The following is a 22,597-nucleotide window of genomic DNA, read 5'->3' as shown; positions in this document are numbered from 1 at the left end:
CTTTAGGGTATATACTAACTGTGGGTGATTGTTGGAGCAAAGAAAGGAGAGGAAAGCTAAGCAGAATTAAATAGGAAGTAATGGATTGTAAAAGATAAAATTGTTTATCACATAATCATGTTTTGCATAATGCTAAAATGTATTCATATATTTGTGTGGGAAGTTATATGTTATATTTTCATTCATATTTTAACAGCCACTAGATATGTATTAAGCAAATGTACCTAAAGGTCATAGATGTACCAGAACAAAAAGGAAAGAAATTCTCTCTATACTGTTTGTCCAAGGGGAATAAGCAATTTTCTGGATGTGAAATTGGGAGTAAAATATTGAGCCTTCAAAGACACGGGGTAAAACATCTCTGTCTGTTATCAGCTTCTTCACTCTGCCTTCCCTAAAGGATTTGAATTATGGAGGGGGAAAGCCTCTGATGCACCCCTTAGAGGGAGATGCTGAAGCTCAGAATAAGATAATGAATGAAGCTGCTGTTCTGGGATGTGCAAACACTGAGAGCTGCTGACAGGCATCCTCTGTAGTTCAGTGATCACCTCTGGCAATATCATTATTAAAGGTTATGAACTTTATCAAATGGACCCTGAGAACAAGCCAAGGGTTAGGTTTCTAAATGTCTGAGTGCCCCACACAACAGAGGAGGCAGGGTTTACTTCGCTCCCATCACTGCCACAGCAGCACAAGGTTCTATTTTTAGAAAATGTTGGAGAGGAAGCCATGGGCATTTTGATGTCTTTCGATAAAGAAGAGTGATCTTTGAATCCTTTAGGGCTCCTCTGTGGTTGTAACTGTGAACAAGTAAAGATCTCTGTGGGATAACAGTAGTGATGAGAAGTAGTGCTGCGATTCTAGGATTTTAGAGCCTCCATTCTTATGTCTCTGAGAGAATTTCCTGTGAAGGAGACCTTTTTCCATTGTTTGTGTATAGTTTGGTAAGTCAAAGTGTCTCTGAGATTCTGTTTGTCCATCTCACCTGTGACCTGTGCTCATGATCCCTTCCTGACAGCCCCTCTGGTGGTGGCCACCACACTGTAACTCCTTGAACAATGAAGCTTCCTTCCTGGTTATTTTCTTTTTCGTTTTCTAGTATACTCTTATTTCCAGTCCTCCTTATTTTCTATTAACTCTTCAGATGCCAGCCGAAGGGAAACTTCTGTCCCATCCATCATGCAGATGAGGTGCTCTTTTCCCATGTCCCCAGTGTAGAGCGGTCAGGCTTCACGCACAGACATGAGAGTAGACATGCTTTTGTCTTTGCCTGATTATTTGTCTTCCCTGTGAGGGAGGGCACCTGTATCTTTTCTCTCTTTACCACTTAGTGCTTACAGGAGCTGGCATTTAGTAAAGGTATAATAAGTGCTGGTAGATTAAGTACCTAACATTAACTATGAATTCAAGTTTTATATGTGTTGGAGAAGTTGCTCAGCATTGTTATTACTTCTCCTTTCTTAAGTAAATATGTAATAATGTACTTATTTGTACCTAGATAGTTGCATGTATTCAGGATTTGGAGGAAGAAAGTGAATGAGGCAGATTCCTGGGTGCAAAGTAGAATAAGTAAACTCAGAATTCCTGGCATTAATCACTCTTGATTTAAAACTCAATTTTGTTTTTTTGTTAAAATAACTGCTTCCTCATCTCTCAAATGAAATAATATCTACTTGAAAGGTCTTTTGTAAAGAGTCATTCATTTGCTTAGGATTTATACTGAAGCAGATGAGATACAGTTTAGGTTTTGCCACTTTGTAGTAGAATCATTTCATTTTCAGAGACTCAGATTAAATATATGGAATATAAGAGGTTTGGTTGGAATACTTTAGGGTTCCATGAATTTTAAAAATTTTGTGATATTGTATCTTAATTTACTGCTTATTCAATGATAGGGTTGAACTGAATTAATGATACACACTATGGATAAGTGTAAGAATCATTGTGGAGACTATTGAAAATATGATCTCTTAGTGCCATGTCAATCATGCACATCTGTGATCCTGAGTTATGCTTTTGAAGTTCATTTTCAGTATTTCTGTTACTGTTTATGTGCTGGTAGTCGGAATTTTCTTTTATCTTATATGATTCTGAAACTGTGGACAATGGACTGAAGTCAAATCTTGTAGAAAGGACATTTCATGGTAACAGGAGAGTTTACGGAGGATTTCCGGAAGGAAAGGGGTCAGTATTAATTATTTAGTGGTTAGATTAGGATAGGCTCAGATCAGATTTAGAAATCTACAAAGTTGCCTACAGCTGGAAGTGGTTGATGCAGAAACCTGAAGTAGAAAAGGAGGAAGTAGAAAAGTGCGCACAATGTTCTCCTTCAAAATGAATTAGAATAATAGAAAGATTAGTAAGGATTCACAGATGTCTAGAAATAATCTCAAGGACTTGTAAATATTTAGTACAAAATAAGTGTATCATTTCAAATCAGTAAGTAATGTAATATTTTTAGTAAGTATAGTGGAGTAGCATTTAATATTGAGAACAATACAGGTAGATGATTAGGATAACCCACATATATATCATATGTAATAGAATTTTTATACAAATGACTAGGAAAGAACTACAGGAAATATATATATATAACTATTTAATCCCAACCAAGGAGCAGATGAAAAATCATAGAAAACCTTATTTTAACCCTAAAATGAAAAATTCAAAATACAAATATAACAAATAAAAGGTACTAGCTTTAGTGTCTTGCTCTTTGGTGATCTAGATATTCTGGTAGGCCCCACTCCCACAAAATAAATATATTTCCAAAACATACATTATACATTGAATTGTTGATTAAGTTGGATGTGTAGGAAACTGCCCAGGAGACAAAAGGGAAGGAAGAGAAATGTAGAGGAAGGAAATAAGGGAAAAGGAAGGTTGAAATTTAGAAAGAAACAAAAAAATTAATCATTGAGAAAGGAACAGACTCACCTGAGGGCAAGGATGTTATTCAGATAAACAGGACTTAAATCTAGATCTCCTAAGTTAAAATTGGGAAACTAGAAAGAGAGAAGTAGGTTCTCAGAGTGGTCATGTCCCCATTAATTTTAGTCAAAGAAACGTGTCAATATTGACTGAGGGAAATATTTAATATCTTCATTTCAAGCCCCTAGTGTCTTCAAAAGTTACTATCAACCAAGTATAGTTTTATAGTCAAGGATAACAAAATTTATAATGTCAAAATATCATATCAATATCTTAAAAATCATCTGACCTACAGCTGCAAAGATTTTAGATATTTGTTTTACTAGAATTATAATTATGACAAGGAAGTAGGGAATGACAAGAGGACATAGATTCATAGAAATGAGCGAACTAAACGAGAGCACTCAGAAACTCAAAGGAGAGATTTTAGAAATATAATTGCTAGAATAAAAGTAAATCAATTCAGATTAGACACGGATTAGGAAATCTAAAGAAAATACTCAGCATAAAGCACAGAGACCATAGGATATACAAAATATGTAAGAGCTAAAGATTATGGATCATAGAATGAGCATGTCTCATAAAAGTCTAGCTGAGTCTTAGAAAGAAGTAACAGAGAACATGAGAGGGAAGTAATTGAAGAGATAAACATTGAGCATTTTCTAAGACCATTAAATACAGGAATCCAAAAACAAGGCTAGTTTGGCTGGGTGAAATGAATAAGAGGAAGGTAGTGAGTAAGAGATCTGAAAGGTAAAGGGGAGAGAAGACAGATCATGCAGCGATAGGAGACCCAGCTTATATGAAGTAGGACAAATAAAAATGTCCATTTCTGGGCATTTTATGATACCATAGGATAAAAAATTCAAAGCAACTAACCCTTGGAGGGAATGACTAATGACAAGAACCACTAACATCTGAAAACCAGAATGGTGAATTAGGACAGGTTAGAGGGGGGGCCATATGGGGATCTATAGTCATTGTAAAGGTTTCAGCCTTCACCCTGAGTGACATGGTGAGTCACTGGAGAGATCGGGGAAGTGTATTAACATAATATGGCTAGCACTACAACAGGATCACTCTAGCTATTGGGAAACACGGTATATGAAGCAGGGAGAGCTATTTTAAAGCTCTTGGAATAAAACTGCTAGGATAGAATGAGAGGATTCAATGGCAGAGCCATAGATGTGATGAGAAGCAGTTAGATTTGATAGAGATAGTATAATTTGCTATTGATTTTGTTTGAGATAGAAAGACAGGGGTAATATGAACTATAACGTGTTGAGCCCAAATAACTTGAAGAATTGTATTTTCATTCAGTCATATGAAAACTGTTGAAGAAACAGATTTTGTGGTCAAGATCCAGATTTCTCAGTTTTTACAATGTATTATATAATTGTATGAATGTGTGTAAAGTTAGAGTCTATTATACCTTACACACATTTAATTGCATAATACACTCAAATTGCATACTACACTCAAATATGTATACACACATATACATGTATATGTGTATTTGGAGGGGAACCTACATCTTTACATGACTCTGTGGTTCCTAAGGTTAATTTTTACACTTCGTTTTTTCCACAAACATTCATATATTATTTTGAGAAACAGGAAAATAAAACTTAAAATATTATGTAACCTATAAAATCCTAGAAGAGAACATAAGAAAATATAGATAACTGTGGGTTGACTTTTTAGATACAATGGAAAAGGTATACCTATGAAAGGATGAGTTGATATATTGGACACCTTCAAAATGTAAACATGTGTTCTCTGAAAGGCACTGCCAAAAGACTGAGAAGACATGTCACAGACTATAGAATATATTTACTAAAGACGTATCTGATAAAGAACTTTTATCTGAAGAACTCTTCAAACATCAAGATAAGAAAATGAACCAATTCTTTTAAAAATGGGCAAAAGATCTGAACTGTCTCCTTCCAGAAAAGATAAACAGCAATGAACATATCTCCACATCCTGTGTCATCAGAGTACTGCAAATTAAAACAGGCAGGAGATACCATTACACACCCATGAGAATGTAAAATTCCAAAACACAGACATCAAAAGATGGCAAGAATGTGAAGTAACAAGAAATCTTATGCACTGATGGTGGGAACACAAAAATGGACCAGTCACTTTGGAAGACAATGAGGTGATTTCTTTTAAAACTGATTATAATCTGGCTATGGACATCTTGATATTTTCCCCAAGGAACTGAAAATAGTCCACACAAAAACCTGCATGTGGATATTTATAGTGGTCTTATTCATCATAGCCCACAATTAAGATGTCCTTCAAGAGTTAAATGGAGGAATAAATTATGATATATTATGTAATGGGATATTATTCAGTGCTAAAGAGAAATGAGTTATCACATCAGAAAAAGGTATGCATGCCTTTAGTGCATATTACTAAATGAAAAATCAGTCTGAAAAAGTTCCATTGGTATGATTCTCATTCATGGCAGTAAGGAAAAGCAAGTCTATAGACACAATAAAATAATAGTTTCCATGAATTGGGAGGAGATATAACTAGGGGGAACACAAAAGGTTTCTAAGGAAGAAACCACTTTGTATGATACTGTAATGGTAGGTACATGTCATTATGCATTTGTGAAAACCCATAGAATTACAGCACAATACTATCCTGCAGTTATGGACTCTGGTTGATAGAGAAGGAAGCTGTGTGTACATATGGGGAAGGGTTTTGTGGGTTCCTAGTTGAGCTGTACTTTCAACTGCTTTAAATGTAATGTTCATTAAAAATAGGAGAGAGGGGATAAGCTTTAAGTTTATGGGAATGTAAAGTACCGCATGGTGTCTGTAGTTGACAAAATGGTTTTTATGCTTGAAAGTTACTAAGAGAATATATATTAAAAGTTCTCATCACAGCAAATAATTGTAACTGTGTGGTGGTGGATGTTATCTGGAATAATGGTGGTGATCACTGCACAATATCTACACATCTTGAGTCCTTATGTCCTACAACTGATACTAACATAATGTCATATGTCAATTGTATCTCAATTCAGCACAATAACAAAACAGAATTTTGCCACTGGAAAAGTAAAGACCCTGGGCAGAATTGGATGACAAAACTAGGAGTACAACTGTATAGGATTATTTTAGTGACTAAAACTGAGCCTGTCTATGAATTGAGAAAATAGCCTATAGAGAAAGGAAAAACTGAGCCTGGAGAATCCAGGGGATGTTGACTAACACATATGGGAGGCAGCAAAATCAGAGCCAGGAGGGTAGATTATTTTGGACTGGAGGGAAATATCTTTTTTTTTTTTTTTGCATTTTTAAAATTTAAACATTTATCATTTTTTATATATTTTTAGGCAATATTTGCTTCCTCCCACCCCCTCAGGTTGAGTCCCCATAGAATCTTCTTCCCCAAGTCAACCATGCACCATCACCACAGTCCTTGTGCTCCTCCCTCCCTCCCTCTCACCCTCTCCCTCCTCCTCCCCTGCAGGATGTCTCTGGTTTACAATTGTCTGTTTTTGCTTTGTTGTGGTTTGTACTGTCATTATTATTTTTTTTTTACACTGATGTCTTATTTGGTTCCCCTATATTCCTGTTATAAGTGAAACCATCTGATATTTTTCTTTTTCCTTCTGCCTTATTTCACTGAGCATAATTCCTTCTAGCTCTATCCTCGTTGCTGCAAATGGCATGAGTTTATCTTTTTTGATTGCTGAATAATATTCCATTATGTGTATGTACCACATCTTCTTGATCCAGTCATCTATTTTTGGGCATTTGGGTGGTTTCCAGGTTTTGCCTATTGTAAATAGTGCTGCAATAAACATAGGGGTACAGGTGTTCTTTTGAATCACTGTTTTTGTGTCCTTTGGGTAGTTCCCTAGGAGTGGAATTGCGGGGTCATATGGTAGCTCCATTTTTAGTAGACTGAGGAACCTCCAGACAGCTTTCCACAATGGTTGGACCAGTTTGGAGGGAAGTATCTTTTATGCTACTTTCAATGCATGCAGCTTCTTCTCCATCAGGTATAACATAGAGATGACATCTGCTAACAGTGATAAAGAAAGAGAAACATCAGGGAAGAGAAAAGGTTTAACACAGTTTGAGGAGACTATACCTATGACTTTCCCCTCATGTCATAGACATGAATAACAGAGACAACATTAAAGTGACTGCTCTCTATGTTATAAATGATGGCAAAAACATGTAATAAAAGAGCATGTGATAAAATTTTTAAAAAATTATCCACAGTTGGTGCTCAGGTTGAGGAGGTTAAAGGGAAACGCTGACACAGGAAGCATGGAGGGCGCAGTGTAATGCATAGCAATGGGGTGAATGACTGGAGAACTTAGGATGCCTGCAATTCATTTTCTTGCATGAAAACATCAGAAGAACAAAGAGCAATGGAGCAAGCTGGGTTTTCAGAGGAATGGGGAGAGGAAAGGAAGGAAGGCAGAGGCAAGAAGCTTGGATTCCTGTAGAAATCAATCTCTGCCAAAGTTGGTTCCCATTCACAAACTAATAGCACAAATCAATAAAATTTTATTTTGGGTATTAATCATGCAGTGATGTCTACATTTTCTGACTCACTACACTTACATAATTTTGTGTTAGTTTATTTCAGAGATATCCTGGGGGAGCATAACTGAAGTAAGCTTTTAATTTTTGCAAAATATGAAGAAATAAGGAAACCTAGAGATGGAAATCTTGCAGAAAAAAATCCTTTTAGGATAAGGGAATAAAGAGGTAATAAAAATATAGTATATTTTCCTTAAGAGATGAAAATAACAGGGAGATGGGGATTCATTTTGCATCTATTCTGAGGATGTATAATCCCCAGAGGAGAGTGAAATGGGTAAAATCTGAGTCCCTAAGAAGTTAAAGAAAGACCTTTGTCTTTATTCCCCTTTTACACAGACTCTAACCCCTGGGGAAAAGACTGAACAAGCCTCTACCCTGTTTATAGTCAAGATCATTAGAGGCAAATGTTATAAAATAAAGACTGTATTTTTCTGTGCTACTTGCAAGGACTGCAAAGCATCATCAGAAATTATGACCTGTGGTTCAGAAGATTTCCAGGGTATATCTGAAGTTAAGTCTCAACAGCATTCTTATAGACTGAAAGAAATCAAAGCCTCAGAATCTAAAATTGCCCATCTAACACCAGAGGGGTAAATCTCAGGGTAAGTGAATACTGAGGTTTCTGACCTAGGGAGGGTGAGTTTCTTCACCTCTTTCTAATACTATACTGTTGCCTTGAGATATATGGCCAGGGCCCTAGACATGCCTTTTTCTTTCTCCCATTGTTCAGTCTGAGATCTGCTGTTCTCTGCTATATTTGGCTGATTTAGATGCGAATGACACAGGGTCACTCACATTCATGATAATGGAAAAGCAGGTTGCATTGGTGCAGGTGGGCTGGCTGCCCGCATTGCCAATTGTTGGACAAGGTGCTGAGGAGGAGCTGAGTTGCTCTCTAATGTAATCTTTTCTCTGTGTCCACATATTGTTTAGAAAAGAATGACTCCTGGAAATGTCTCCGTCGTGACTGAATTCATTCTCAAGGGTTTAACAGACCGACCAGACCTGCAGCTCCCTCTCTTCCTCCTCTTTCTAGTAATGTATGTGGTCTGCATGGTAGGGAATTTAGGTTTAATCACTTTAATAGCACTGAATTCACACCTCCACACCCCCATGTACTTTTTCCTCTATAACTTGTCCATCATAGACATGTGTTATTCTTCTGTGTTTACACCCAAAATGCTGATTAACTTCCTATCAAAGAGGAATACTATCTCCTACCCGGGATGCATGACTCAGCTTTTCTTTTTCTGTTTCTTTATCATTTCTGAGTGCTATGTGCTGACATCAATGGCCTATGATCGATATGTGGCCATCTGTAACCCACTCATGTACAGTGTTGCCATGTCTCCTAAAGTGTGTTCCAGTCTGATGCTCGGTTCGTACTTGATGGCCATGTCTGGTGCCGTGGTCCTCACTGTATGCATGGCGAGACTGACCTTCTGTGATGCAAACACCATTAATCATTACTTGTGTGACATCCTTCCTCTGCTCCAGCTTTCCTGCACAAGCACCTACATCAATGAGCTGGCCGTTTTTATTGTGGGAGGCATCAACATCATTGTGCCCACTGTCACCATCTTTGTGTCTTATGGCTACATCCTCTCCAACATCCTCCGCATCAGCTCCACGGGAGGCAGGTCCAAAGCCTTCAGCACCTGCAGCTCCCACATCATTGCAGTTTCTCTCTTCTTTGGATCAGCTTCATTTATGTATCTCAAGCCCTCTTCTGCTGGGTCTATGGATCAGGGAAAAATTTCCTCTGTCTTTTACACCAATGTGGTTCCCATGATGAACCCTTTAATTTATAGCTTGAGGAATAAAGATGTTAAACTGGCTATGAAAAGAACTCTAAGTAGGATGAAGTTTTCATCATAAATAGTATCTCTGTGTTACCACTGTGAAAGAAATTTAAAGTCCCTCCTTATTTTTTTTTATCCAGTTTTGTAGGATAGGTTTTCTCTGCTTCCTGTCATTTGTACAATTTCTTTTCCTTACATTTTTAATTTACTAATACTACTAAGAACATAATTTATTAACTTTTTTATCATTTTGTACTCCTCTGTACCCTGCAGATTTGGAAAATGTGAATTATTATAGTCAAAAACATGTCATGTGAAACAAAAAGACAAATGTTTGGAATTTAATCCATGGACGTAAATGTATTGTTTTATCAATGATGATTATTCTAGCATGTTTTTGATGATAAAGATATGAAAAGTTTTATTTTCTATTGTGGATTTGTTGGATATATGTTGGTGTATTCACTATTTAGGATGGTGGTAGACTTTTTTCTCTTTTTTAATTTTTTAAAAAATATTTATACATACAAGAGCTGGGATACAGGCCAGAGATGCGGGGGCGGGGGGGTGGTGAAAGGATTCACCAAAGACAGTGGGGAACTGAACAGGCAGACTGACTGAAATACACTGCTGAGGGGAGCAACGGGCAAGACAGGAGAGTTCTGCTTCGCCATGTGGGTTGCTCCCTGGCAGGCCGGGAATTGAACTCATGCTGCAGAGGCTGCGGATTGCTTCATAGAGCAATGCTTAACTCCTTGTGCCACCAGGGAGGCCCAATTTTTTTCTCTTTATGTATTTTTTTACATCATTCTTTTTTAGACAATGTGTGCTTTCTCATCTCAGTTATAGTCCCCATGAAATTCCCACCACCAGTTCACCTATGTGCCATCACCATAGTCCCTTGTGCTATTCCCACCCCTTTTTTGATCTTACTCCCCTTGCCCCAGTAGAATGTTTCTCGTTTATAGTTGCCTGTTGATTTTGTTACTTACTTTATTATAGTTACTTTTTTTCCCTGATCCCTTGTTTGGATCCTCTACATTTCTCCTAAAAGTGAAACCATCTGGTATTTTTCTTTTTCTTTCTGGTTTATTTCACTGAGCATGATCCCTTCAAGCTCCATCCATATTGCTGTGAATGGCATGAGTTTATCTTTTTTGATTCTTAGTTATATTCCATTGTGTGTGTGTATCAATTCTTCTTGATCCAATCATCCATTTTGGGGCATTTGGCTTGTTTCCATAGCTTACCTATTGTAAATAGTGCTGCAATAAACATAGGGGCGCAGGTGTCCTTTTGAATTAATGTTTTTGTGTCCTTTGGGTATATACATAGAAGTGGAATTGCTGGATTATATATGGAAGCTCCATTTTTAGCAGTTTGAGGAACTGCCACACAGCTTTCCATAGTGGTTGGACCTGTTCACATTCCCAAGGATGGTGGTAGATTTCAATGAAGTATTCTTAAAGGACAAATGCAAAAGTTAGAAATAAATGTAGTTTCAATAAATTGTAATTGTAAAAAACTAAGCAAAAAGGAAAAGGAAGTGGTGGGATCTGAAAGATACAAAGTGTTATCATATAATCATGTATAACATAAAGATAAAAATATATAATTTATGTGGAAAGATATATATGTATATGAAAATATTTTCCTTATTTGTATTTTAATAACCACTATCTATATATTAACAAATGTACCTACAGGTCAAAGAAGTGCCAGGAGAAAGAGGAAAGAAATTATTTCTACAGTGTTTGTCCAAGGAGAATATGCAATTTTTCTGGATGTGAAATTTGGAGTAGAATATTGAGCACCAAAAACACAGGGTGAAGGTGAAATATCTATTTGTGTAATATCAGCTTCTTCACTCTGCTTTCCCTAAAGGACATGAATTATGGGGGAGCTCAGAGGAAAGCCTCTCGTGCATCCCTGAGAGGGAGATGCTGAAGCTCAGTTTAAGATAATTAATGAGGCTGCTGTTCTGATGTGCAAACACTGAGAGCTGCTAACAGGCATCCTCTGTAGTTCAGTGACCACCTCCGGCAATATCATAATTAAAAGTTATGAACTTTATCAAATGGTTGCTGACAACAAGCCAAGGGTAAGTCTTCTAAATGTCTTAGTGCCCCACACAGAGGAGGAAGGGTTTAGTTCAGTGCTATTACTGCACAGCAGCACACGGTACTATTTGGAGAATGGTGTTGGAGAGGAAAACACAGGTATTCAGATGACTTTCCATAAAGAAGAGTGATCTTTGAATCTTTATGTGTCCCCCAGTCAGTGGTCATAACTAGGGACGAGTAAAGGTCTCTGTGGGATAACAGTAGAGATGAGTAGTAGTGCTGATTGTAGGGCTTGCAGGCCTCCATCCTGCTGTCCTTTAGAGAATTTCCTGGGGATTGACCTACTCCTATCCTGTCTGAACAGTGTGGGAAGTCTAAGGGTCTCTGAGATTCTGTTTGCCCATCTCTCCTGTGACCTGTGCTCAGATCCGTACCTGACAGCCCCTCTGGTGGTGGCCACCACACTGTAGCTCCTTGAACAATGAGGCTTCCTTCTTGGTTATTCTCTTGTTCATTTTCTAGTGTACTCATTATTTCTAATACTCCCTATTTTCTATTAACCCTGCATCTGCCAGCTGGAGGAAACTTCTGTCCCACCCACCATGCAGTTTAGGCACTCTTCTCTCGTGTCCCCGTGTAGAGTGGTCAGGCTTCATGCACAGACATGAGAGCAGACATGCTTTGTCTTTGCCTGATTATTTGTCTTCCCTGTGAGGGAGGGCACCTGTATCTTTTCTCTCTTTTACCACTGAGTGCTTATAGGAGCTGCCACTTACAAAGGCATAATAAGTGCTGGTAGATTAATTACTGAACATTAGCTATGACTTCAAGCTTTAAATATGTTGGAAGAGTCACTCAGAGTGTAACCCCTTCTCCTTTCTTAAGGACAGATGTAATAATGTATGTTCATAGACCTCCCTCCACACCCCTTAAGTCATATGGATGGAAAACAAAGATGTATATTTTTGTGCCTAGATAGATGTATAGTGTTCAGGATTTAGAGTAAGAAAGTGTGAGTGAGGCAGATTTCTGGGTGCAAAGTAGAATAAGTAAACTCAGAATTCCTGGTATTAAATCTCTAGGTTTAAAATTCCACTTTGTTTTTTTTGCTAAATATGTGAGTCTGAAAGGCATTAGTTACTCCTTCAAGATAAGCATTTTCTCATCTCTCAGATGAAAAAAATAATAGTATCTACTTAAAAGGTCTTTTGCGAGGAGTCACTCATTTGCTTAGGATTTATGCTGAAGCAAGATGTAGTTTAGGGTTTTGCTACTGTGTAGTAGAATCATTTCATTTTTGGAGGCTCACATTAAAATAGGGAAAATAAGAGCCTTGATTGGAATAGTCCAGGGTTCCTTGAACTTTAAAAGTTTTGTGATATTTGTGTCTTAATTTACTGGCTTATTCAATGATTGGGTTGAAACTGGATTGCTGATTCACCATATGGTTAAGTGTAAGAATCATTGTGGAGATTATTGAAATTATGATCTCTTATTGCCATGTCAATCATGCATTTCTGTGATCCTGAGTCATGCTTTATAAGTTGATTTCCAGTGCTTATATTACTGTTTATGTGCTGGTAGTTGGAATTTTCTTTTTCTCATATGATTCCTAAACTGTCTGTGGATAGTGGGCTGAATTTAAGTTTTGTAGAAAGAATGTTTCATGGTAACTTGAACCTTTAGTGAGGATTTTGGGGAGGAAGGGGGTCAGTAGTATTCATTATTTAGTGGTCAGTTTAGGAAAGGCTCAGACCAGGTTTAGTAATCTGAAAAGTTGGCAAGAGATGGAAGTGGTAGAAGCAGAAATCTGAAGAAAGAGAGGAAGCAGAAAAGTATGCATAATGTTCTCCTTCATAATGAATTATAATAATAGAAAGATCATTAAGGAATCACAGATGTCCAGAAATAATCTCAAGGACTTGTAAATCTTTAGTACAAAATCAGTGTCATTTCAAATCAGTAAGCAATGTAATATTTTTAATAAGATATAATGGAGCAGAGTATTTATTATTTAGGAAAATACAAATAGATGATTACAGTAATTCACATATCAAATTAAATCACATGTGTAAAAGAATTTTTATACAAATCACTGGAAGAGAACTACAGGAAACATATATAACTAATCCCAACCTAGAAGCAGAGGAAGAAATCATAGAAAATCTTCTTTTAACCCTACAGTGAACACTTCAAAATACAATATAACAAATAAAAGGTATTAGATATAATGTCCCACTATTTGGTGATGTAGATAGTCTGGTGGACCTCACTCCTACAAAATAACTGTATTTCCAAAACATACATTATACGTTGAGCTGTTGATTATTCTGGATATGTGGAAATTTGCCCAGGAGACAAAGGAAGGAAGAGAAACACAGAGCATGGGGAAAAAGGAAAACAGAAGGGTGAAGTTTGGAAAGACACAAAAAATTAATCAGTGAGAAAGGACCAGCATCTGTAGGATACACACAGACATACCTAGGGCAAGAATGTCATTCAGTTAAACCAGGAATTAAATGTGGGTCTCCTAGATTAAAACTGGGAAACTACAAGGAGAGAGGTAGGTTCTCAGTGTGGTCATGTCCCCATTAATTTTAGTCAAAAAACCGTGTAGATACTGACTGAGGGAAATCTTTAGCATCCTCATTTCAAGCCCCTAGTTTCTCCAAAGGTTAATATCAACCAAGTATAGTTGTACAACCATGGGTAACAAAATTTACAATGCAAAAAGTAACAACAGTATCTCAAAAACCATCTGACCTATACCTGCAAAGATTTTAGGTTTTGTGTTACTACAAGTATAATTATGAAAATGGAGTATGGAATGAAAAAGAGTAGCACATAAGTTCATAGAAACTGCAAACTGCAAGGGACCACTCAGAAACTCAAAGCAGAGCTTTTAGAAAAATAATTGCTAGAATAAAAGTAAACTCAATTCAGATTAGACAGAGATCAGAAAATCTAAAGAAATTACACAGCATACAGCACAGAGACCCTAGAAGATAAAAAAAATGTGTAAGAAGCTAAAGATTATGGATTACAGAATGAGCATGTCTCATAAATGTCTAGTTGAGGTTAGAAGCAACAGAGAATATGAGAGGGAAGTAATTGAAGAGATAAACATTGAGCATTTTTCTGAGATCATTAACTATAGGAATCCACAGAAGAGGCTAGTTTGGCAGAGTAAAGTGAATGAGAGGAAGGTAGTGAGTAAGAGCTCTAAAAGGTAAAGGGGAGAGAAGGCAGATCATGCAGGGATATAGGAAGCCCAGCTTATATGAAGTAGGACAGATAAAAATGTCCATTTCTGGTCAATTTATGATACTGTAGGATAAAAATTTCAAAGCACGTAACCTTTGGAAGGACTGACAAATGGACAAGAACCACTAACATCTGAAAACCAGAATGGTGAATTAGGATAGGTTAGAGGAGGGGCCATATGGGGATCTTAGTCATTGTAAAGGTTTCAGCCTTCACACTGAGTGACATGGTGAGTCACTGGTGGGATCGGGGAAGAGTATTAACATAATATGACTAGCACCAGAACAGGATCACTCTGGCTTTGGGCAACATGGATGTATAAAGCAGGGAGAGCTATTTTAAAGTTATTGTAATAAAACTGCTAGGAAAGATGAGAGGATACAATGGGACAGCCATAGAGGTGATTAGAAGTCGTCAGATATGGTCGAGATAGTAAAATTAGCTATTGATTTGGTTTGAGATAGAAAAAAAGGGACAATATTAACTATAATGTTTTGGGCCTGAATACTTTGATGAACTGAATTTTCATTGATACATGAAAACTCTTGAAGATACAGATTTGGGGGTCAAGATTAGAATTTCTCAGTTTTCCAAATATGTATGATTTATTTGTATGAATATGTGTAAATATATTGCATTCCATAATATTACACACATTTAATTCCATACGCCACTCAAATATGTATACACACATATATGGATATGTGTATTTGGAGGGGGACCTGTATCATTACATGAGCCTGTGGCTACTAAGGTTAATTTTTACACTTTGGGTTTTTATTTTTAATTTTAATTTTTTAAATTTTTAAATTTTATATTTTTCTACATCATTTTTCATTTTTACACAAGGTATGTGTTTTCATCTTGGTTATAGTCCCCATACAATTCCCACCACCCTCGTTTTAGTCCTACTCCCTCCTGCCTCATAAACTCATGCAATTTGCAGCAACATGGATGGAGCTGGAAGGGATCATGCTCAGTGAAATAAGCCAGAAAGAAAAAGAAAAATACCAGATGGTCTCACTCATAGTGGGAATTTAGAAAATCTAAATAAGGGACCAGGAAAAAGACTAATTATAATAAAGTAAAAATCAAAATCAACACTTCAGTTTTTTCCCCCAAACATTCATATATTATTTTGAGAAATAGGAAAATTAAAGTTAAAAATAGTATACAAAATATAAAATCAGGAAGAGGACATAAGAAAATCTAGATAACGGTGGGTTTGACTTTTTAGATACAACATGAGAGGTATAGTAAGGAAAGAATGAGTTGATACATTGGATACCTTTAAAATGTAAAACATGTGCTCTGTGAAAGGCAATGTCAAAGGACTGAGAAGACATGTCACAGACTACAAAAGATATTTAGAAAAGATGTATCATCAATAAAGAATTATTATCCAAAAGAACTCTTCAAAATTCAAGATAAGAAATAGAACAACCCTTTAAAAATGTGCAAAAAATATGAACTGACTTCTTTCAGAAAAGATAAACAGCAATGAATGTATGAACAGATATCACCATCCTATGTCATTAGGGAATTGCAAATGAAAACAGGAAGGAGATACCATTACATACCCATTAGAATGTAAAATTCCAAAACACTGACATCAAAAGATTTGTAGAATGTGGAGTAACAAGAAGTCTTATTCACTGGTGGTAGAAATACAAGAATGGACCAGTCATTTTGGAAGACAATTAGGTGATTTCTTTTAAAATTGATTATAATCAATTATGGGCATCTTGGTATTTTCCTAGAGTAACCGAAATAGTCCACACAAAAATCTGTGCGTGGATGTTTATAGTGGTCTTATTCATCATTGCCCAAAATTAAGATATCCTTCAAGACTTAAATGGAGCAATAAACTATGATATATTTATGTAATGGGATATTACTCAGTGCTAAAGAGATAAGAGTTTTCACATTGGAAAAAAGGCATGCATACCTTCAGTGCATATTACTAAATGAAAAAGTCATTCTGAAAATGTTCCATTGGCATGATTCACATTCATGGCAGTAAGGAAAAGCAAGTCTATAGACACAATAAATAGCAGTAGTTTCCATGATTAGGTGGATGATGAGAAAAATAGCTGGAACACAAAAGGCTTCCAAGGAAGAAACCACTTTGTATGATACTGTAATGGTAGGTACATTTCATTATACATTTGTGAAAACCCATAGAATTACAATACAGTACTATCCTTCTGCAATTATGGACTCTGGTTGATAGAGAAGGAAGCTGTGTATACATAGGGGGAAGGCATTTGTGGGTTCATATTTGTGGGTTCATTCATGGGTTGAGCTGTACTTTCAACTGCTTTCAAAGTAAAGTCTTGGCCCTCACTGGTGGTGCAAGGGGTTGAGTGCAGTGCTCTGTTTGCAGCCTCTGCAGCATGAGTTCAATCCCTCGCCAGGGAGCTACCTATATGACGCAGCAGACCTCTCCTGTCTCACCTGCTGCTCCCCTCAGCAGTGTATTTCAGTCAATCTGTTGTTCTGTTCCCCACTCTGTCTGGTCAGTACTTTAGTCCTCTGCACCTCTGACCTGTACCCCAGCTCTTGTATACATAAATAAATACATCTTTATTTTTTTTTAAAGTAAAGTCCTTTAAAATTAGGAGAAAGGATATAAGATAAAACTTTAAGTTTAAGGGAATGTAAACTACAGCATGGTGTCTGTAGTTAATAAAATGGTTTTGTATGCTTGAAATTTACTAAGAGAATATATATTAAAATTTCTCATCACAGAAATAATTGTAACTCTGTGTGGTGGTGGATGTTATATAGAATTATGGTGGTGATCACAATACCTACACACCTTGAATCCTTATGTCATACAACTGATACTAATACTATGTTATTTGCCAATTATATCTCAATTAAGCACAATAATAAAACAAAATAATGCCAAGTGGAAAAGCAAAGACACTGGGCAGATTTGGATGACAAAAAAAAAAAAAGAATTAAACTATATAGATTTTTTTTTGTTACTAAAAGTGAACATAACTGTGAACTGAGACACAATAGCCTATAAAGAAAGGAGAAACTGACCCTAGAGGACCAGCGGGAGAGTGGACCTACACATGCCAGAGGCAGGGAAATCAGAGCAGAGAGGGTAGGTTATTTTGGACTGGAGGGACATCATTTTTACCACATGCAGCTTCTTCTCCACCATGTAGTAGAGAGAGATTGACATCTGCTAACAGTGATAATAAAGGAGAATCCTCAAGGGAATGGAAAAAGATTTAAAATACTAATAAAAGACTGTACCTATTGCTTTCCCCTTATATCATAAAGGATAACAGAGAAAACATTAAAGTGCCTTCTTTCTATGATATATATGATTGTAAAATTATGTAAGTAAAAGAGCATTTGATAGAATTAAAGAAAAATTATCCACAGTTGGTGCTCAGGCTGAAGAGGTTAAAGGGAAACACTGTCACCAGAAGCATGGAGGGCACAATATTAGGCAAAGTAATGGGGTGAATGACTGGAGAACTTAAGGTGCCTGCAATTCATTTTCTTGCATGAAAACATCAGAAGAAAGGAGCATGGAGTAAGATATGTTTTCAGTGAATTTGGAGAGGAAAGGAAGCTTGGGGTTAGGAGTAAATCTCTGCCAAAGTTGGTTCGCATTCACAGTTAATAACACAATACAATTTTAAGTGGGTATTTATGATGGGGTGATGTTTACATTTTCTAAATCACTGCACTTATATACTTATGTAACTTTATTTTAGAGATAGTCCAGGGGAGAAAAACTGAAATTTATTTCAATTTTTGAAAAATACCTTATGAAGAAATCAGTAATTTGGAGACTAAAACCGTGAAAAATATCCTTTTAGGGTGAGGGAGTTAAAAATGTATTTTTTTCCAAAGAGATGAAGAAAACAGGGAGATCGGGATTCATTTGGCATCTATACTGAGGATGTAAAACCCCCAGAGGAATGTGAAATTGGTAAAATATTGAGTCCCTAGAAATTAAAGACAGGCCATTGCATGTAATCTCCTTATTCCCCTTTTACATGTAGACTATAACCCCCAGGGAAAAGACTAAACAAGCCTCTACCCTGTTTATTATCAAGATCTTCAGTAGAAAATGTGATTATATTAAAGACTGTTTTTTCTGTGCTACTTGCAAGGACTGCGGAGCATCATCAGAAATTATGACCTGTGGTTCAGAAGATTTCCAGGGTATATCTGAAGTAAAGTCTCAACAGCATTCTCGCAGATTGAAAGAAATCAAAGCTTCAGAATCTAAAATTACCCATCTAAGACCAGAGGGGTAAATCTCAGGGTAAGAGAACACTGAGGGTTTCTGACCTCGGGAGGATGAGTTTCTTTACATCATTTCTAATACTATACTGTTGCCTTGAGATATATGGCCAGGGTCCTAGACATGCCTTTTTCTTTCTTCTATTGTGGCTTTCTGAGATCTGCTGTTCTTTGCTGTATTTGGATCATTTAGACTCTGATCAGACAAGGGTCACTCAGTTTCATGATAATGGCAAAGCAGTTTCCATTGGTTCATTTGGGCTGGTTGCCTGAGTTTCAGGTTTTGTTGGATGAGGTACTGAGGAAGAGCTGAGTTCTTCTCTAATGTAATCTTTTCTTTTGTATCCACATATTGTTTAGAAAGGAATGACTCCTGGAAATGTCTCCTTCGTGACTGAATTCATTCTCAAGGGTTTAACTGACCGACCAGACCTGCAATTCCCACTGTTCCTCCTCTTTCTAGTAATGTATACGGTCTGTATGTTAGGGAATTTAGGTTTAATCATTTTAATAGTGCTGAATTCACACCTCCACACACCCATGTACTTTTTCCTTTTTAACTTATCCATCATCGACATGTGTTATTCTTCTGTGTTTACACCCAAAATGCTGATTAACTTCATATCAAAGAGGAATATTATCTCCTACCCAGGATGCATGACTCAGCTTTTCTTTTTCTGTTTCTTTATCATTTCTGAGTGCTATATGCTGACAACAATGGCCTATGATCGCTATGTGGCCATCTGTAACCCACTCATGTACAGTGTTGCCATGTCCACTAAAGTGTGTTCGAGTCTTCTGCTTGGATCATATTTCATGGCATTTTCTGGTTCTATGGCTCACACCTTATGCATGGCGAGACTGACCTTCTGTGATGCCTACATCATCAACCATTATTTTTGTGACATCCTTCCTCTGCTCCAGCTTTCCTGCACAAGCACCTATGTCAATGAGCTGGTGGTATTTATTGTGGGAGGTATCAACGTCGTTGTGCCCACTGTCACCATCTTCATGTCTTATGGCTTCATTCTCTTCAGCATTTTCCACATCAGCTCCACAGGAAGCAGGTCCAAAGCCTTCAGTACCTGCGGCTCCCACATCATTGCAGTTACTCTCTTTTTTGGATCAGCCTCATTTATGTATCTGAGCCCCTCTTCTGCTGGGTCTATGGATCAGTCAAAAGTCTCCTCTGTCTTTTATACCAATGTGGTTCCCATGATGAACCCCTTAATTTATAGCTTGAGGAACAAAGATGTTAAACTGGCTATGAAAAGAACTCTAAGTAGGATGCATTTTTCATCATAAATAGTATCTCTGTACACAGTTAGTCATGGCACAGGGAGACTGTGATGAAATTCCACTAATCTTATTGGCAAATATTTTTTTCCATTACTGTGTTACCACTACAAAAAAACCCACAAGTTTGTTCTTATAGCTTTTTATCCACCTTCTATTGGATAAGTCTCTCCTTCCTGTCATTGGCACAATTTATTTTCCTTGCTCTTTTTACCTTTCATGATGCTACTAAGAATGAAATGAAATTTATTAACCTTTTTTTTTTTTTTAAATCATTTTGAACACCTGCCTTCCCATCCTTGCAGATTGGAAAATGTGAATATTTAGAGGCTTGTCAAAACTATGTCATATAAAATGAAAAGGCAAATGTTTGGAATTTAACCTGTGAATGTAAATGTATTGGTATATCAATAATGATTATTCTAGCAGGTTTGGGGTGGTAAAAATGTGAGAAGTTTGCATTTCTGTATGTGGTATGGTTGGATAAGTTTTGGTATATTCACTATATAGATTGGTGGTAGATTTTAATGAAGTATTCTTAAGGGACAAATGCAAAAGTTAGAAAAAAAGTAGTTTCAGTCAATTGTAAAGCTCCTTTAAGTGTATTTGATAATATCAGCAAGTAGGACTGTATGGGATGCTTTAGGGTGTAAACTAATTGTGAGTGATGGTTTGAGCAGAACAAAGAAAGGAAGAAAAACTAAGCAAAACAGAAGAGGGAGTGATGGACCTAAAGGATACATAGTGATTATCATATAATCATGTATAACATAAGGTAAAGTGTACTAATATACTTATGTGCAAAGATATATGTGTATGTGAAGATACTTTCTTTATTCGTATTTTAACAACCAGTAGCTACATAATAGCAAAGGCACCTACATGTCAAAGAACTGCTGGGAAAAAAAGAGGAAAGAGAGTATTTCCACGCTGATGGTCCAAGGGGAATATGCAATTTTCCGGATATGAAACTGTGAGTAGAATTTTGAGCCTCCAAAGACACAGGGTGGAATATCTCTGTTTGTGTAAATCAGCTTCTTTACTCTGCCTTCCCTAAAGGATGAATGATGGGGGAGGGGAGGGGTCACAGGAAAGTCTCTCATGCACCACTTAGAGGGAGATGCTGAAGCTCAGCATAAGATAATGAATGAGGCTACTGTTCTGATGTGCGAGCACTGAGAGCTGCCAACAGGCCTCCTCTGGACTTCAGTGACCACCTCTAGCAGTATCATAATTAAAGGTTATGAACTTTATCACATGGGTGCTGAGAACAAGCCAAGGGTAAGCGTTGTGTCTGAGCGCCCCACACAACAGGGCAGGCAGGGTTTAGTTCAGTCCTGTCACTGCCACAGCAGCACAAGGTTCTATTTGGAGACCAGTGTTGGAGAGGAAATCATGGGTATTCAGTTGACTTTCGGTAAAGAAGAGCGATCTTTGAATCTTTTATGTTTCCCCCTGTCTGTGGTCATAAATAAGGACCTGTAAAGGTGTCTGTGGGATGACAGTAGCAATGAGAATTAGTGCTGAGAATCCAGGTTTTTAGAACCCCCCTCCTTCTGTCCCTAAGAGAATTTCCTGTGAAGGAAACATATTTCCATTCTTTCTGTAGAGTTTGGAAAGTCAAAGGGTCTCTGGGATTCTGTTTGCCCGTCTCACCTGTGACCTGTGCTCAGATCCCTACCTGACAGCCCCTCTGGTGGTGGCCACCACACTGTAGCTTCTTGAACAATGAGGCTTCCTTCTTGGTTATTTTCTTTTTCATTTTCTAATGTGCTCTTACTCTTATTTCCAGTCCTCCTTATTTTCTATTAACCCTTCAGATGCCAGCTGAAGGGAAACTTCTCTCCCACCCACCATGCAGTTGAGGTGCTCTTTTCTCATGTCCCAGTGTAGAGTGGTCAGGCTTCACACACAGACATGAGAGCTGAAATACTTTTGTTTTTCTCTGATTATTTGTCTTCCCTGTGAGGGAGGGCATCATGTATCTTTTCTCTCTTTTGCCACTTAGTGCTTATAGGAGCTGGCGCTTACAAAGGCATAATAAGTGTTGATAGATTAAGTACCGAGCATTAACTATGACTTTAAGTTTTAAATGTGTTGAGTCACTCGGAGTGTTACCACTTCTCCTTTCTTTTTTTTTTTTTTTTAAATAGAGGCATGTTTTATTTGTTTGTTTGTTTATACAAGCACTGGGTACAGTCAGAAGCGCGGGAGGGTGAGAGAATTCACCAGAGCCAGAGGGGGGAGCAGAGCAGGCAGAAGGACCGAAGTACACTGCTGAGGGGAGCAGCGGGCGGCAGGAGAGGTCTGCGCGCCATGTGGGACCCTCCTCCATGTGGGACCCTCCTCCGGTGGCTGGGGAGCAGCTGGGGATCGAACCGGC

At 37.4% G+C, this 22,597-nt stretch overlaps 3 protein-coding genes across 3 annotated transcripts in view; all 3 read left to right on the top strand.

Moving 5' to 3' along the window:
• Positions 1–22,597, top strand: part of LOC119242111 (olfactory receptor 151-like) — a 368,040-nt gene that overhangs the window by 255,515 nt on the left and 89,928 nt on the right. The window lies entirely within an intron of this gene.
• On the top strand, positions 8,442–9,389 carry LOC119239925 (olfactory receptor 145-like). Its single transcript, XM_037504317.1, has one exon. It carries the CDS (start codon positions 8,451–8,453, stop codon positions 9,387–9,389), a length of 939 nt encoding a protein of 312 aa, XP_037360214.1. The 5' UTR covers positions 8,442–8,450.
• Positions 19,285–20,223, top strand: LOC119239924 (olfactory receptor 8B3-like). The gene has a single exon (XM_037504316.1). It carries the CDS (start codon positions 19,285–19,287, stop codon positions 20,221–20,223), a length of 939 nt encoding a protein of 312 aa, XP_037360213.1.

This window comes from Talpa occidentalis, unplaced genomic scaffold (genome assembly GCF_014898055.3).
Source record: "Talpa occidentalis isolate TD23 unplaced genomic scaffold, MPIMG_talOcc4v2.1 talOcc4.12, whole genome shotgun sequence".
Classification (NCBI taxonomy): domain Eukaryota; kingdom Metazoa; phylum Chordata; class Mammalia; order Eulipotyphla; family Talpidae; genus Talpa; species Talpa occidentalis.
Note: the sequence above shows the minus strand (reverse complement) of the source record. Positions and strands in the feature narration are given on the sequence as shown.

What these genes read in the sequence shown, in the direction of transcription:
- LOC119239924 (XM_037504316.1), top strand. Translation starts at nt 19,285, where the DNA reads ATGACTCCTGGAAATGTCTCCTTCGTGACTGAATTCATTCTCAAGGGT.
- LOC119239925 (XM_037504317.1), top strand. Translation starts at nt 8,451, where the DNA reads ATGACTCCTGGAAATGTCTCCGTCGTGACTGAATTCATTCTCAAGGGT.